Below are 12,948 nucleotides of genomic sequence, written 5' to 3'. Positions count from 1 at the left end.
TGTTACTTATCTCTTCCCTTTTTCCTTTCCCAAAGTCCCAAAAGATGTGTTACCACTGTTGCTTATACTATGTAGCTTTGGAGTTAACCCTGAGTAATTCTTTGTGTTAGTGCCCAGCAATTTCTTCTGTCCCTCCAAACTGATTCATGTTGGCTGCATGGATTCAGGTGTGTCTTTGGTCTCTGAATTACCTTGGTGTGAATTCAGGCAAATAACAAATTGCCTTTGCCAGCATTTCCCTGGTGTGCCTGCTGCTGACTTGTTTGCCAAGGTGCCAGCAGAGATCATACTGAGACAGGACATCAGCTCAAGAAATCTATCCTAAACACAAACTCACACATTTTGGTGCCATGGCTGCTCCTACAGAAAGTGTAATGGCCTCTTCTGAGTAGTGGCAAATCATTCTGCATATGCTCAAGTAGTTCCATTAATTGCCTTCACGTGGAGCATCGGGTTGCACCAGGAGTTAGTGTGTTCTTTCTGCAAGCAGGAAAAACATTCATTTCACACTGCAGATGCACTGGATGGAATTCTAAACATACCCTAAGTATCATTCACACTGAGCATTGTCAGAGCTGTTTTCTCCCTTGTTTATTCCTTGTTTGTCCTTTGCTTCAGGCCCCCCCCACAGTGGGAAGACTGCTTTAGCAGCAAAAATAGCAGAAGAATCCAACTTCCCCTTTATCAAGATCTGTTCTCCTGATAAGATGATTGGATTTTCTGAAACAGCCAAGTGCCAGGCCATGAAGAAGGTACGTGTGTGTCGTCCCCTGTGCCTGGTGACAGCCCAGTTCTGGGTTCTCTCCTGGAGAGAAAGGTGAATTACCCTTGGGATGGTGTTTCTGCTCTCTCTAGGCCTGGAAATCCTGCATATATTTATTTATAAGGTTGGATGAATCAGAGAATTGTAGAATGGGTTGGGAGGGACTTTAAAGCCCATGCAGTGCCACCCTTGCCATGGGCAGGGACACCTTCCACTATCCCAGGCTGCTCCAAGCCCTGTCCAACCTGAACTTGGGCACTGCCAGGGATCCAGGGGCAGCCACAGCTGCTCTGGGCACCCTCTACCAGGGCCTCCCCACCCTCACAGGGAGCAATTCCTTCCCAATATCCCACCTAACCCTGCCCTCTGGCAGTTTGAAGCCATTCCCTCCTGTCCTGCACACCAGACTCCTGTCACAGTGTTTGTGTGACACTGAGTGTCTCAGGGAAGGTTTCAAGTCTCAGTTCTGGTGTGTGATCCTGGCAAACAGTGCAGCAGAACAGATCTGGGATGAGCAGGTCTGGAACTCTGCCTGTGGAGGGGGAGGCAGGAAGGGCTTAGGGCTGCACCTGGGGGAACAGATCCTGCCTGGGTGGGACTGGGACCGTTCTGAGGTGGGGTCTTCAGATAAACGTGAGGTTTAGCAGCCTGGGGAGCTGAATGTTACTCTGAGTACATTGGTGCAGGGTTGTAGAGTTTGTAAGGGAAGGAAGGTTCTTAGGAGAAGCAATGGAGGTCCAGTTTGTGACTTGGATTCCAAAAGGAGCCTTTGGATTCACTGGAATCAGGGTTTGCTGGAGCAGGGCTGCAGCACCACTGCTGTCCTTAGTGCTGCCTCCTGCTCACACCCAGAGCTGTGCAGGACACTGTGCTGCTCCAGGCAGGGTGACTGGGGCCGACATCCACACCTGGGTCAGTCCCTTCTCTCTGCAGGCTGCTGTTCTGGGCAGTACCCAATATCCAGCCTGAGGAGAAAAGCTTCACAGCTGTGTTACAGCTGGGGAGGTTCTCTGTGTGTGTGTGTGACATTATCAGTGTTGCCCCAGCTCCAAAACCAGAGGAACAGTGCTGGTTTCTCCCTGGCTTACAGTGAACCTCAGGGCAGCTGCTTGTTGCCAAGGGTGGGGGGGTTAAATGAATAAATAAACTAAATTTGTGGAGATGGTAGTGTTTTATTGCCTGCAGGGAGCTTGGTCTCTCATTACCTACCTGTTTCATTCCCAGATTATTCCTCTCAGTGCTGCTGTGTTCAGCTGAACCCACATCAGCAGGCCCAGCTGTGACTGTCACAGTCCTGTGGCTGAGGTTTAACACTGAGATATTTCACTGTTTTTCAGATCTTTGATGACGCCTACAAGTCCCAGCTCAGCTGTGTTGTTGTGGACGACATTGAGCGACTTTTAGGTGAGTCAGGAGGAGGGAGAGCTGTGCTGGCTGCTGCAGAAATATTGATGTATTTGCAATGTTGAAACATTGCAAACTGGGAATTATCTGGAACCATTTACTTCAGGGGCATTGAACTGGTTTTGATACAGTGAAGTGGCTTAAATGTGCATCTGCTCCATGGACATTAGAATGTGTTTTTCCTTTCAGATTATGTCCCAATTGGACCTCGGTTCTCCAATCTGGTTTTGCAAGCCCTTCTGGTGCTGCTGAAGAAAGCCCCCCCTCAGGTAAGGCAGGGGTGCCCTGTTCCTGCAGGAATGGGACAGTGGGAGCTCTGTGGCTGCCTGAGAGCTGCCAGTGCCATTAATGCTTTGTCTGAGTCAGCCACGTTAATCCAGCCTGCTGCTCTTCATTCACTTGGACATTTCTAGGATAACCACAAGGGATTCAGCTTGAAATATCTGATTACTGGGGGCTGAATCTTCTGCAGTTAGTCCTAAAAATACTGACTAAGGAAACCAGTTTAACCTTCACCATGTAAAGCTGAATTGTGCCAGCTGCCTGCCCCCTGAGGAGCTGTTCAGGCCAGATCCACCCTTGGCTCAGCCACGTGCTCCCTCCCTATTTATAAATCAATTTCTGTGCAATCTGTGATTGTGGCTGTCAGGGGTTTAATTTGTTCTTAACTTGAAATATCAGGTGTTAATTACAATGATTGAGGGAAGCTTAAGATCTTGTCTCTCGTGCTGATCCTGTCTGTTTGCACTTTGTGTGTCGATGAGATTTAAGAACATCACAAGTGCTGAGGGTTCTGCAGCTCGTGCTGGGTGAGACAGGCAGGCTGAGACTCCTTTCTTGTTTGCCATTTTCCTGTCCTTCACTGCGTTTCTGCTCTGTGTGTGAGAGATCTGCATGAATAAATAACATCGTAACAGGAACACCTTGAAAGTTGGTGTCAGGAAAAAGCAGAGAAGCGCAGTCTGGCTGAAGTCAGTTTTTTGTCATGTTTAATATCCTGGCACAGGAGCGTGTGTGTGAGTGTTGTTTTCATTAGAGAGTTTGGTGAAAAGACCTTTCAAATCCAGGACTTTGAACTAAATTGTAATGCCACAGGCCTTGAGTTCCCTGTGTGACTGTCAGCCTGAGAGAACAAAGATTTTCCCAGCGAGCTTTCTAGGCCATGTGAAGTCTGTAGCACAACAGCATCCAAGTTTTATCACATGCTTGGAACAGAGCAGCTGCCTGTGTGCAGCAGCACAGCCAGTCCTGGTCACCTCATCTCCTGTAATCCCTGACCTGCTCCAGGCTGTTCCACAGTGCCAGGACATGGCTGTTCCATAAATCAACAGGGAAAACAGAACTTGATTTGGTTCAGCTTTCAAAGGAACTTAAAGTATTAAATTGTCCATTTGCTCATTGCATTTGGTGCTTGCTTGCTGCTGCTGGGCTGCACTTTGAGTGGCACCTGGGGCTCCCAGGAGCAGGACATGGGCTGCAGCTCACAGATATTTGCCAAGTTTGCACTTGTTGCAGAGATTTGTGCTCAGCAGGGTTTGAAATGCCCTGGGGGCTGGGAGACTCTGCCTTGACAGCCAATATTATGGTGACTTAAGCCATAAATTGTTGAAGGGTAGAGAGTGAGTTTGCTGAGGAAATGTCACTGGTTGATTGATCATGTGGGTTTTTTTCTTTTCTTTTCTTTTTTTTTTTTTTTTTTTTTTTTTTTTTTTTTTTTTTTTTTTTGTTGTTTTTTAAGTGTCCAGTGTTGGCTTTGTGGGAGTCAGGACATGGGGTGAGCTGGGCCCTTTGGGCTGCACTGCCCTGGCAGTTCTGGGGACAGGGCTCTTCCTGGTGTGGTTGTAGTGAGTTCCCTGGGATAGCTGTGCATGTGGGGATCTTGGGCACTTGAAAACCCAAAGCTGTGTGTGAGAAATAGAGTTGTGCAGGAAAGACCTTTTCTGCTGTGACAATTTACTGTTAAAAGGGTTGGATTTGGGCACAGAGACTCTTTGGGAGTTTTGAACTCAGTAAGGAATCCATGATGGAAATAATCCTGAGGGTTAATCAACACCTTCCGAGTCCCCTCTGTGATTACAAGTTGCCTTGAGGAGCAGTTTCTTTGAGGGAATGGCTGATCTCAGGGGGTTGCTGGAATTTGAGATGCAGATACAGGCTCTAAGTGCATGAGCAGCATCAGTGGGACTGACCTGCGTGGGGACAAAACACTGTGGATTTCTGTGTGACTGGGATCATGATTTAGGATCATTCCTTGTAAAAATGGGATGTCCTGGGACATCCCTGTGCTGAGAGGCTGGGGAGACAATACCTGTTACCCTTTGCTTCAGTGTTTCACTCGTGGGGGGCACCTGAAATACTGAGCTCATTTCAAAGAATCATTGGGTTGGGAGGGACCTTAAAGCCCATCTCATTCCACCCCCTGCACTTCCAGGGATCCAGGGCTTCTTTGGGAGTTCCATTCCAGGCCTCCCCACCCTGACAGGGAAGAATTTCCTTCCAATATCCATCTATCCCTGCTCTTCCCCCTTGTCCTGTCACCACGGCTGCAGCCACTGCTGTGGCCCAGATTATGAATTCACTGGGGTGTCACGTCACTTGCAGGGATATTCTTGATGTGCAAGCAGCTCCCTGCAATCACTGCAGGCTCTGTGTGGAAGAGAAGCGTTTCTGGGATGAAATGTTATTAATTATGCATCGAGGTGTGTGTCTCTGTTGAATTGAAGCTGCCTCCCAGGCTCCACTCTTCTGAGGGAGGCTGGATTATTGGAACGTGGTGTGGGAAGGGCAAACACTTGAAGGTTCTGGTTTTCTTTTGAGAGTAAACACTTTAAATAAACTAGAAACCTCTCTGAGCTTGCTTTAAATTGCCAGTCACAGCTCCTGCTTGTGGTTCCACTCAGCAGTGTTAAATAGTACTATCTGTTACTGCTGCTTCAAGAGGACTGAAAACCATTCCATTTTGTTCAGCATCTTTTTTTAAACCAATTAAAAATCTTTTCTGAAATGCCTTGAAGAGAAGAAAATAAACCATGTTCTCTTGGGTCTTTAATTCAATCAAGTTTGCCTGTGTTGTGCAGGAGCAGGGACTGGGGGATGGAAAGGCTGAAAAGGGCTGTCTCAGCAGGGAGCCGAGCAGGAGAAAAAGCCTTCCCTGAGAACTGAGCAGCAGCAGCTCCCAAAGCCGGGGCTGCTTCATCTACATGCAGAGTCACACGGGGCCTGGAGGCTCTCCCCAGCCCCACCGAGGTTCACATGTGCCTCCCTGCTGCTTCCCAACAATCGGCCTGGGCGGAGGGACCCTCAGCATCCCCAGCGAGCCAGAGCGGGCTGGGCGGGCTCAGGGAACGTCTGCCTGGGCAAGGTGCCCTCCAAGGGACACCTGCTCCTGGGGCTGCCCTTCCATCACTCCCAGAGCCCCCAGCCCCTTCCCTCCAAGGGACACCTGCTCCTGGGGCTGCCCTTCCATCACTCCCAGAGCCCCCAGCCCCTTCCCTCCAAGGGACACCTGCTCCTGGGGCTGCCCTTCCATCACTCCCAGAGCCCCCAGCCCCTTCCCTCCAAGGGACACCTGCTCCTGGGGCTGCCCTTCCATCACTCCCAGAGCCCCCAGCCCCTTCCCTCCAAGGGACACCCGCTCCTGGGGCTGCCCTTCCATCACTCCCAGAGCCCCCAGCCCCTTCCCTCCAAGGGACACCTGCTCCTGGGGCTGCCCTTCCATCACTCCCAGAGCCCCCAGCCCCTTCCCTCCAAGGGACACCTGCTCCTGGGGCTGCCCTTCCATCACTTCCAGAGCCCCCAGCCCCTTCCCTCCAAGGGACACCCGCTCCTGGGGCTGCCCTTCCACTGCTCTCTGAGCCCCCAGCCCCACTTTCAAAGTGAGATTCATGCCTGGGGATGTCCTTCCATCACTCCCAGAGCCCCCAGCCCTTCTTCTTGAAGGGAGACTCTCTTCTGCTCCCAAAACCTCCAGCCCCTTTTCTCACTGGGACACTGGAGGCTTTTGACAATTGATGAAAGTTACAGGGAAATAATCTCCTTGTTTGATGTAATCCCAGATGCATTCTTGATTCCACATCACTTGGTGTGAATTGGAAGCAATTCCAGTCACCAGTGATGTTACTTCTTTGTGCACAAACCTGGGGAATTGTGTGTCTCCCTTTGCATGTGAGGAATTCCCAAGACCCCAAACACAAGGATAAAGGTGTACAAGGGTCCTGGGCACAGTGAGCAGCTGGTGGGTGACAGAGGCACCTCAGTGTCACCAGTGCCTGGTTCCAGCAGAGCTCCAGCTCCCCTTGCCTGGGGCTGGCTGGATTTGCTGAAATTCTGTAGCTGGGGACTCCACTGACTTGTTGAGGCTCCAGCTGCTCACAGCAGAGTCTGTAACTGTGTCATGTTCTGGTTCCCCCTGGGCAGAGATGTGCTGCCTGCTGGCAAGTGGCTGCTGTGGTAGAGGAATCCATGCTGGAAAGTTTAATTGGTTCAAGAGGCTTCTTCAAGTCCCACAGTTCTGTGCATGAGAACGTTCTTCAGTCAGGTAAAATTCCTGCAGCAGAGGGGTCAGCTCTGGGCTCATCCCTTTCCTAGAAGGCAGAAGGGCAGGACACACACCTCTGTTCTGTCCCCCTGTCAGCACAGAGGGATCTTGGGCTCCAAGCTGGGCCACTTTGCCTAAAAACGGACAGGATGAATTCAGGTCTAAGGCTGTGCCTGTGTCTGATCTCTGGTGATGGAAGAACTGGGCTGGAACTGCCCTGGTTGTGAATCTGACACCAAATCATCTTAAGCTGTTCCTCCTTCCTTGGTAATTTACTCTCATGTTATGCCTGATTTTTGGAAGTTTGGCTTGAATCCTGATTTTCTGTGGGCTGAACACGTGGCACATTGCCTTCACTATGGCTGCTGTAGAAATTAAGGATGAAAAAAGTGAATTTTTCTGAAAATGGGACCACATAATCAGTACATGAAGGCCTGTGCTGTGTGCTCTGGGGTGACCCTGCAGGAGCAGGGAGTGGCACCATGGCTCCTTCCAGCCTGAGCCATCCTGGGATCCTAAAACAAGAGCAAATCCCAGGAAATCAGTGCAGAGGAGCTGGGTGAGGGCAGCCTTTTCAGTTTGATGGCCCTTCCTGCTGCCTCCATAATTCCTGGGGCAAGCAGTGCTGCCCTGGGGGTTCTCACTTGTTTGTTGGGTTGCCTGAAAGTCTGAGGAGCTCGAGGGACTCCTGCCCTGTCAGTGCTGGGGTCACTCTGGCTGCTTTCCAGGGGTCAGGTTTAAAGGATGGGAGTTGAAGGCATGGCTTCTGAGGAAAGCAGGGAAAAATCAGGATCTTTTGGGTGGAGCTGTTAAAAATTTGAAATACTTATGAGGAGTAGCCATCTGTTCTGAGGAGCTCCCAGCCACGTCAGTGGTTCAGGGACCTGGGAATAGATTTTAACAGAGATATCTAAAAATTTCTCATGGATCTGCCCTCTGGGAACTCATCCTGGTGCTTTTCAACCTTGTTAAGCCTTTCCATTCTTAGCACTGTGCGTGCCTGAGTCCAGCTGAGCTGTTGGTGAGAGCAAGCACACTTTAGTTCAGTTTATCTGATGCTTGAGAATTCCTTCTTGTGCTCCCTGGTTTCTGAAATGACAAGCAGCAGTCTCTCCCTCATCTCCTCTACACCACCTATGATTTTATAAACCTCTCTGTTTTTACCAAGGATCTATTTAGGGAAGTTATTCCCTATTTCTGATCATCCCTGGTCTTTCTTTGACTTCTCCAACTAAACAGAATTACAGAAACATGGAATGATTTGGGTTGGAAGGGACCTTAAAGCCCATCCAGTGCCACCCCTGCCATGGCAGGGACACCTTCCACTGTCCCAGGCTGCTCCCAGCCCCAGTGTCCAGCCTGGCCTTGGGCACTGCCAGGGATCCAGGGGCAGCCACAGCTGCTCTGGGCACTCTGTGCCAGGGCCTGCCCACCTTCATGGGAAAGAATTCCTGCCCAATCTCCCATCCGTCCCTGCCCTCTGGCAGGAGGAAACCATTCCCCCTTGTCCCAAGTCCCTCCCCAGCTCTCCTGGAGCCCCTTTAGGCACTGGAAGCTTCTCTAAGGTGTCTCCAGGCCCTTCCCTTCTCCAGGTGAACGTCTCAGCTCACAAATGGTGGATTTGAAGTTGTATTTGGAACAGGAAGGAACTCCTGGATTCACATGGCACAATGGTGATCCTGTTTTGCTCTTTTCCTGTTCTCAGTCTGTCCCAGTGGTCGCACACAGAGTGAGATTGAGCTGGTGTTCCCACAGAATTCCCACAGGGACCAGTGCCAGTGGTTCCCCCAGTGGTCACAGGGCTCTAGAGCCCTTCCTGTGTGTGCAGCCATCTCCCCCTGCCCTGCTGGCTTTGGCTCCAGCTGACTCGGGCTGGCACTGGCTGGGTTGGCCACCACTGAACTGGTCCTTTAGGAAATGTTTGCTGGATGAGTCCAGAGCATGGGCAGCTTTCCTGGGAGGAGGAGTGTGTCATCTGGGCTCCAGCAGCTGGGAAGGAAAGGCTGAGACTGAGATCAGTCATGGACACCTGAAGTGCCAGCAGGTAAAACTCCCCTCACTGGGGCATTCCTGTGCTGCCTGTGTCCTTTCCTGATGAAACTCCGAGCTAAATTCCATTTTTATTGTGATCAGGCACAGACTTCATTAATGTATGAGGGCAGCATCCCTCAGGCAGCCACTCTGAGGTAGTTATCCTCTTGATTGATGCCTGATCAGTGTGCCAGGCACTGTACACATGCTGGGAGCTATATTTGGGGAACAGACACTGCCTGGGTGCAGCTGAGAAGTTTTTTCCCTCTTAAATGCTCATAGTTCATGGGAAACTGTTATTAACACAGCCCCTTGCCCAAGCTGTTCAGGATTTTGAGAGTTCCATACAGTAATAAATAAGTTTTTAGGAGAACCACTTCTGAAGCAGATGGGTCTGGGTGTTCCAGCACTTGCAGGAGGGGTTGTTCTGTGTTTTGGAGGCCTCAGTTCTGGTCAGGAGTCTGTCCTTGCCTTCCTCTGTGTCCTGGTACCTCAGCTGTGTAGCAGTGAAGCTGTTGGAGGTGCGTGGCATGTGTATGGATGGTTAGGTGTCTTGAACAGGTTTGAACAGACAGGTGTGTGCTATGGAAGGCAGGAGCCTCCCTTGAAATGGAAAATGTAAACCCTCTCCCTCCAAATTATTATAATTTTGAAATTAAGAGGCTCTCAGGTGAAGATATGGGAATAGGAATAACAGTTCTTTAATAGGAAAGTTTAAAATACAAATGCAATAATACAAACAAAAAAACCAAACCCACTGGCAGAGTCAGAGCAGGCCCTGGCAGGCTGTGGGTCAGGGTGGTGGCAGCAGTGCCATTCCATGGGGGCTCAGCCCTCCTGCAGTGCCAGCTGTGCTTCTGCTGGAGCAGGATCCTGGACAAGGCTGGAGTTTTCCTCTGGAGCTCCAGGGCTGCTGGAGATGGGCCTGGGCTCCCTCTGGGAATGCAGTGGGGAAGAAAGCTGCTCCTCTGGGAATGCAGTGGGGAAGAAAGCTGCTCCTCTGGGAATGCAGTGGGGAAAGGCTGCTGTGCTGTTCCAAGGTCAGATTGGATCCAGGTAGGAATGCTTGGCTCCTCCCCTGGGCAGAGCCTCTCCCCATGGGATGATGGAATTTTCTCAGCCATGCAGGGACACTCAGTGGTCACGAACAGCAGAGATCTCCTGGAGGGAGGATTGGCTGTGGGAGAGACAAAGAAAACTGCCCAATGGACATCAGAGAGCTGCCCCAGCTCTGACAGATGGCAATGGAACACACACCCCCAGCTAAATCTTTCAACCTAAGACATTAGGATTCCTTGGCTAAGGGAGCAGGAATTCTCCTTTGCTGAGTTTCAGGGTCTGCAGCATCAGCCACAGCAGCACCATGGGAGGAGCAAGAGCTCCCTGAGGAGAGGGTGGTGAGGAAATACAGAGCAATGACAGCAAAAGGAGGCAGAGCTGAGATGAAATGTTCCCAGTCAGTTCTGCTGCTAATCCCTGAGTGCTCCTGGAGCAGTTCTGCTGCCCTGCCAGGGGATCTCAGCAGGCTGAGGCACCTCTAAGCCCTGTCTTTGGGAGCAGATGTCTCTGTTTGGGCCACACCTGTGGGCTCAGGAGCAGGACGTAGTTCTGGGGACTCATCTCACACAGCTTCCAGGTTGGTGTTTACACCCTGTTTTACCAACCCTTTCTGTAGTGGAAAGCTGCTGGAATATTGTCTTTGTGCAGGCAAAAAGCTTTTCTGCTGCTGAGCATCTCTTAATCCTCTTGGTCTATGCAGTGCTTTAGCTGGAAATCTCCCATGGGGGTGTTCCTGTCCATGGCAGGGCGTGGGACAAGAAAGTCTTAGGGTCCCTTCCAACCCAAAGCATTCCATGATTCCATGGTTCCTTGAAGATGGGGCCCCAGTGGGGCTTCCTGAGTTCCTGTGGGAGTGAGGATCAAACTCCTTTCACTTTCCCTCCACTGATTGTGTTGGGTTTTCATCTTGCCAGGCAGATCTTCCTGATTTGGCTCAAACTTGTAAAATGCTGTAATATTTTCCTGGCCTTGCTGGACCATCAAAAAGGAAACAAATCCTGTGCAGTTGTAAAGCTGTGGCTGTGCAGGATGTGGTGGGAGCAGCACCTGTGGAATGGGTCAGAAATACCATGGAGTGGCTGTGTTGCTGCTTCCTGAGGACACTGTGCCCTTCCCCAGGTGACCTGCAGGCAGTGTTGGGTCCTCAGCCCTGAAACATCCCGCTGCAGTTCTAAAGCTGCATTTTCAGTTCAGGAATTGGCTGGTATTCCCTATTTTCTCTTTTCCAAAGAGGTGGCTGAGTGGTGCTGTGGTGCCTCCTGAGCTGCCCACGGGGATTCACTCAGGAGGGGCAGCACAGTGTCCCCTGCAGAGTGTGACACTGGTGACCTGGGACGTGCTCTGGTTCCACCTGCCTGATGTTCCTTCCCTTTGCTCTCTTGGATTAAAACCAAACTTGGAGTGAGCACTGGAGCTTATTCCCAGCTCAGGATCTTGCTCAGTGTCCAACACCTGGAGCAGAATCTGTTCAGTGAGTGCAGGGAAGAACAGACCCTGTGCAGATGCACTGTGCATCAAATATGTGTTTAAATAGGTTTTCATCCTCTGTCAAGGGAATGCAAAGCAGTCACAGGGTTCATTATGGAAATAGATTTTAGGGTTTGGTTTTGTTTTTATAATGAGGAAGTTTTGTGTCATGAAGTTGAAATACAGAACTTGCACAGAATCACAGAATATCCTCAGTGGGAAGGAAACCCCAGGGATTATCAAATCCAGCTCCTGGCCCTGCACAGACACCCCAAAATCCCAGCCTGTGCATCCCTGGGAGTGGTGTCCAAATGCTCCTGGAGCTCTGGCAGCCTTGGGGCTGTGCCCATCCCCTGGGGAGCCTGGGCAGTGCCCAGCATCCTCTAGGTGGGCACTGGACATTCCCTTCACTCCTGGAGCCTCAGTCAAACTTCTTGGACAGCAAAAGAGGGGGGTCCTTGGCCAGCAGGCCCCTCCCAGCTCCCTGTGTACTGGGACAGAAAAGGGACTGGTGATCCTGCCTGACTATCCCAGCAGCTCCTTCTATCAGCCAGTATTGATCAGTGTCCAAACCCTGCACAGGAAATTCAAATAGCAGTGGAAAGGGCTCTGCAAGGTGAACAAACAGCAGTGGATTTGCATTTGCAGCTGATGTTTTGCACAACTTGCTCTGTTATTCAGAAACCCTGTTATTGCCTGGGCCAACTCGGGGTTGCTCTGTGCAGTCTGGATTGGGAATTGGAGGCTGCTGGAGTGGGACTGTGCTGTACAGCTGCAGGGGGAACTCAGGGACTCACAGCAGCCTCTGCTCAAAAGCCTGAGCTGGAAATCCACTGGAACTGCCTGTGCAGGAGCAGGGAATTCACTGTACCCACAGATTCCTAAAGACAGGCTGTTCCCCCGAGAAGTCATTTGTAATTCAGCTTTTGGGAGTGGGAGTTTGCTCAGGCTTTTAAATTTAATGAGGATCCAGCTATTTATAATGATGGGTTCAGAAGGAGCTGTGAGTGTGGTGCTGCTTTGTGCACCATAATTCTTGGACCCTGTTGGTGGCATTGCTCCGAGAGCTGATCCTGGTCTCCTGTGGCTGCTGTTGGTGACTTCAATTACTGACAGATTTAATCCCATTAATTTTGTTTGAAGTGGGTTTTTAAATGGCCATTTCCCATTCATCATTTGTAGTTAGCTGAACCTTCTCCAGGCTGGTTCTCTCCAGTTTTTCCTTTCCTGACTCTGGCTCCCTTGCCTGGACAGGGCCGCAAGCTCCTGATCATCGGGACCACGAGCCGCAAGGACGTCCTGCAGGAGATGGAGATGCTGAATGCCTTCAGCACCACCATCCACGTGCCCAACATTGCCACGGGGGAGCAGCTCATGGAGGCTTTAGAGGTAAGGAAAAGTTCAAGGATGACAAAAGACTCAAAACTTGCTGGCAGTGAGGGATTTTGCAGTAGCTGTGTCTGGTAACACCCATCCCACTTGTCGTCATGTCATAACATAGCAGTTCTGAGGCTTTTCAATTTGCTTTTTAATGAATTAAAATAAGGCAAAATTAGAGAACAGTAGGTCTGGGGAATGGTTTGTGGTCTGGATTGAAACATTCCAAGGGCAGGGAAGTGGGTAATGAGTATAATTGGGACACTTAAACAAAATGTGCCTGGAGGTGCTGAGCTCTGAATTGGAACAG

General features: G+C 50.5%; 1 protein-coding gene across 2 annotated transcripts in view; it reads left to right on the top strand.

Annotated features, from left to right (window-relative positions):
* The window catches only part of NSF (N-ethylmaleimide sensitive factor, vesicle fusing ATPase), a 79,852-nt gene that overhangs the window by 57,162 nt on the left and 9,742 nt on the right, over positions 1-12,948 (top strand). For both annotated transcript variants that reach the window (XM_053965203.1, XM_053965204.1), the window contains exons 15-18: positions 619-752; positions 2,101-2,167; positions 2,357-2,436; positions 12,516-12,650. In XM_053965203.1, coding sequence (XP_053821178.1) covers positions 619-752; positions 2,101-2,167; positions 2,357-2,436; positions 12,516-12,650 — 416 coding nt within the window. The remainder of the gene's footprint in view (positions 1-618; positions 753-2,100; positions 2,168-2,356; positions 2,437-12,515; positions 12,651-12,948) is intronic.

Source organism: Vidua chalybeata, chromosome 26 (assembly GCF_026979565.1).
Source record: "Vidua chalybeata isolate OUT-0048 chromosome 26, bVidCha1 merged haplotype, whole genome shotgun sequence".
In the NCBI taxonomy this organism is placed as follows: domain Eukaryota; kingdom Metazoa; phylum Chordata; class Aves; order Passeriformes; family Viduidae; genus Vidua; species Vidua chalybeata.
This window is presented reverse-complemented; position numbering and strand designations above follow the sequence as displayed.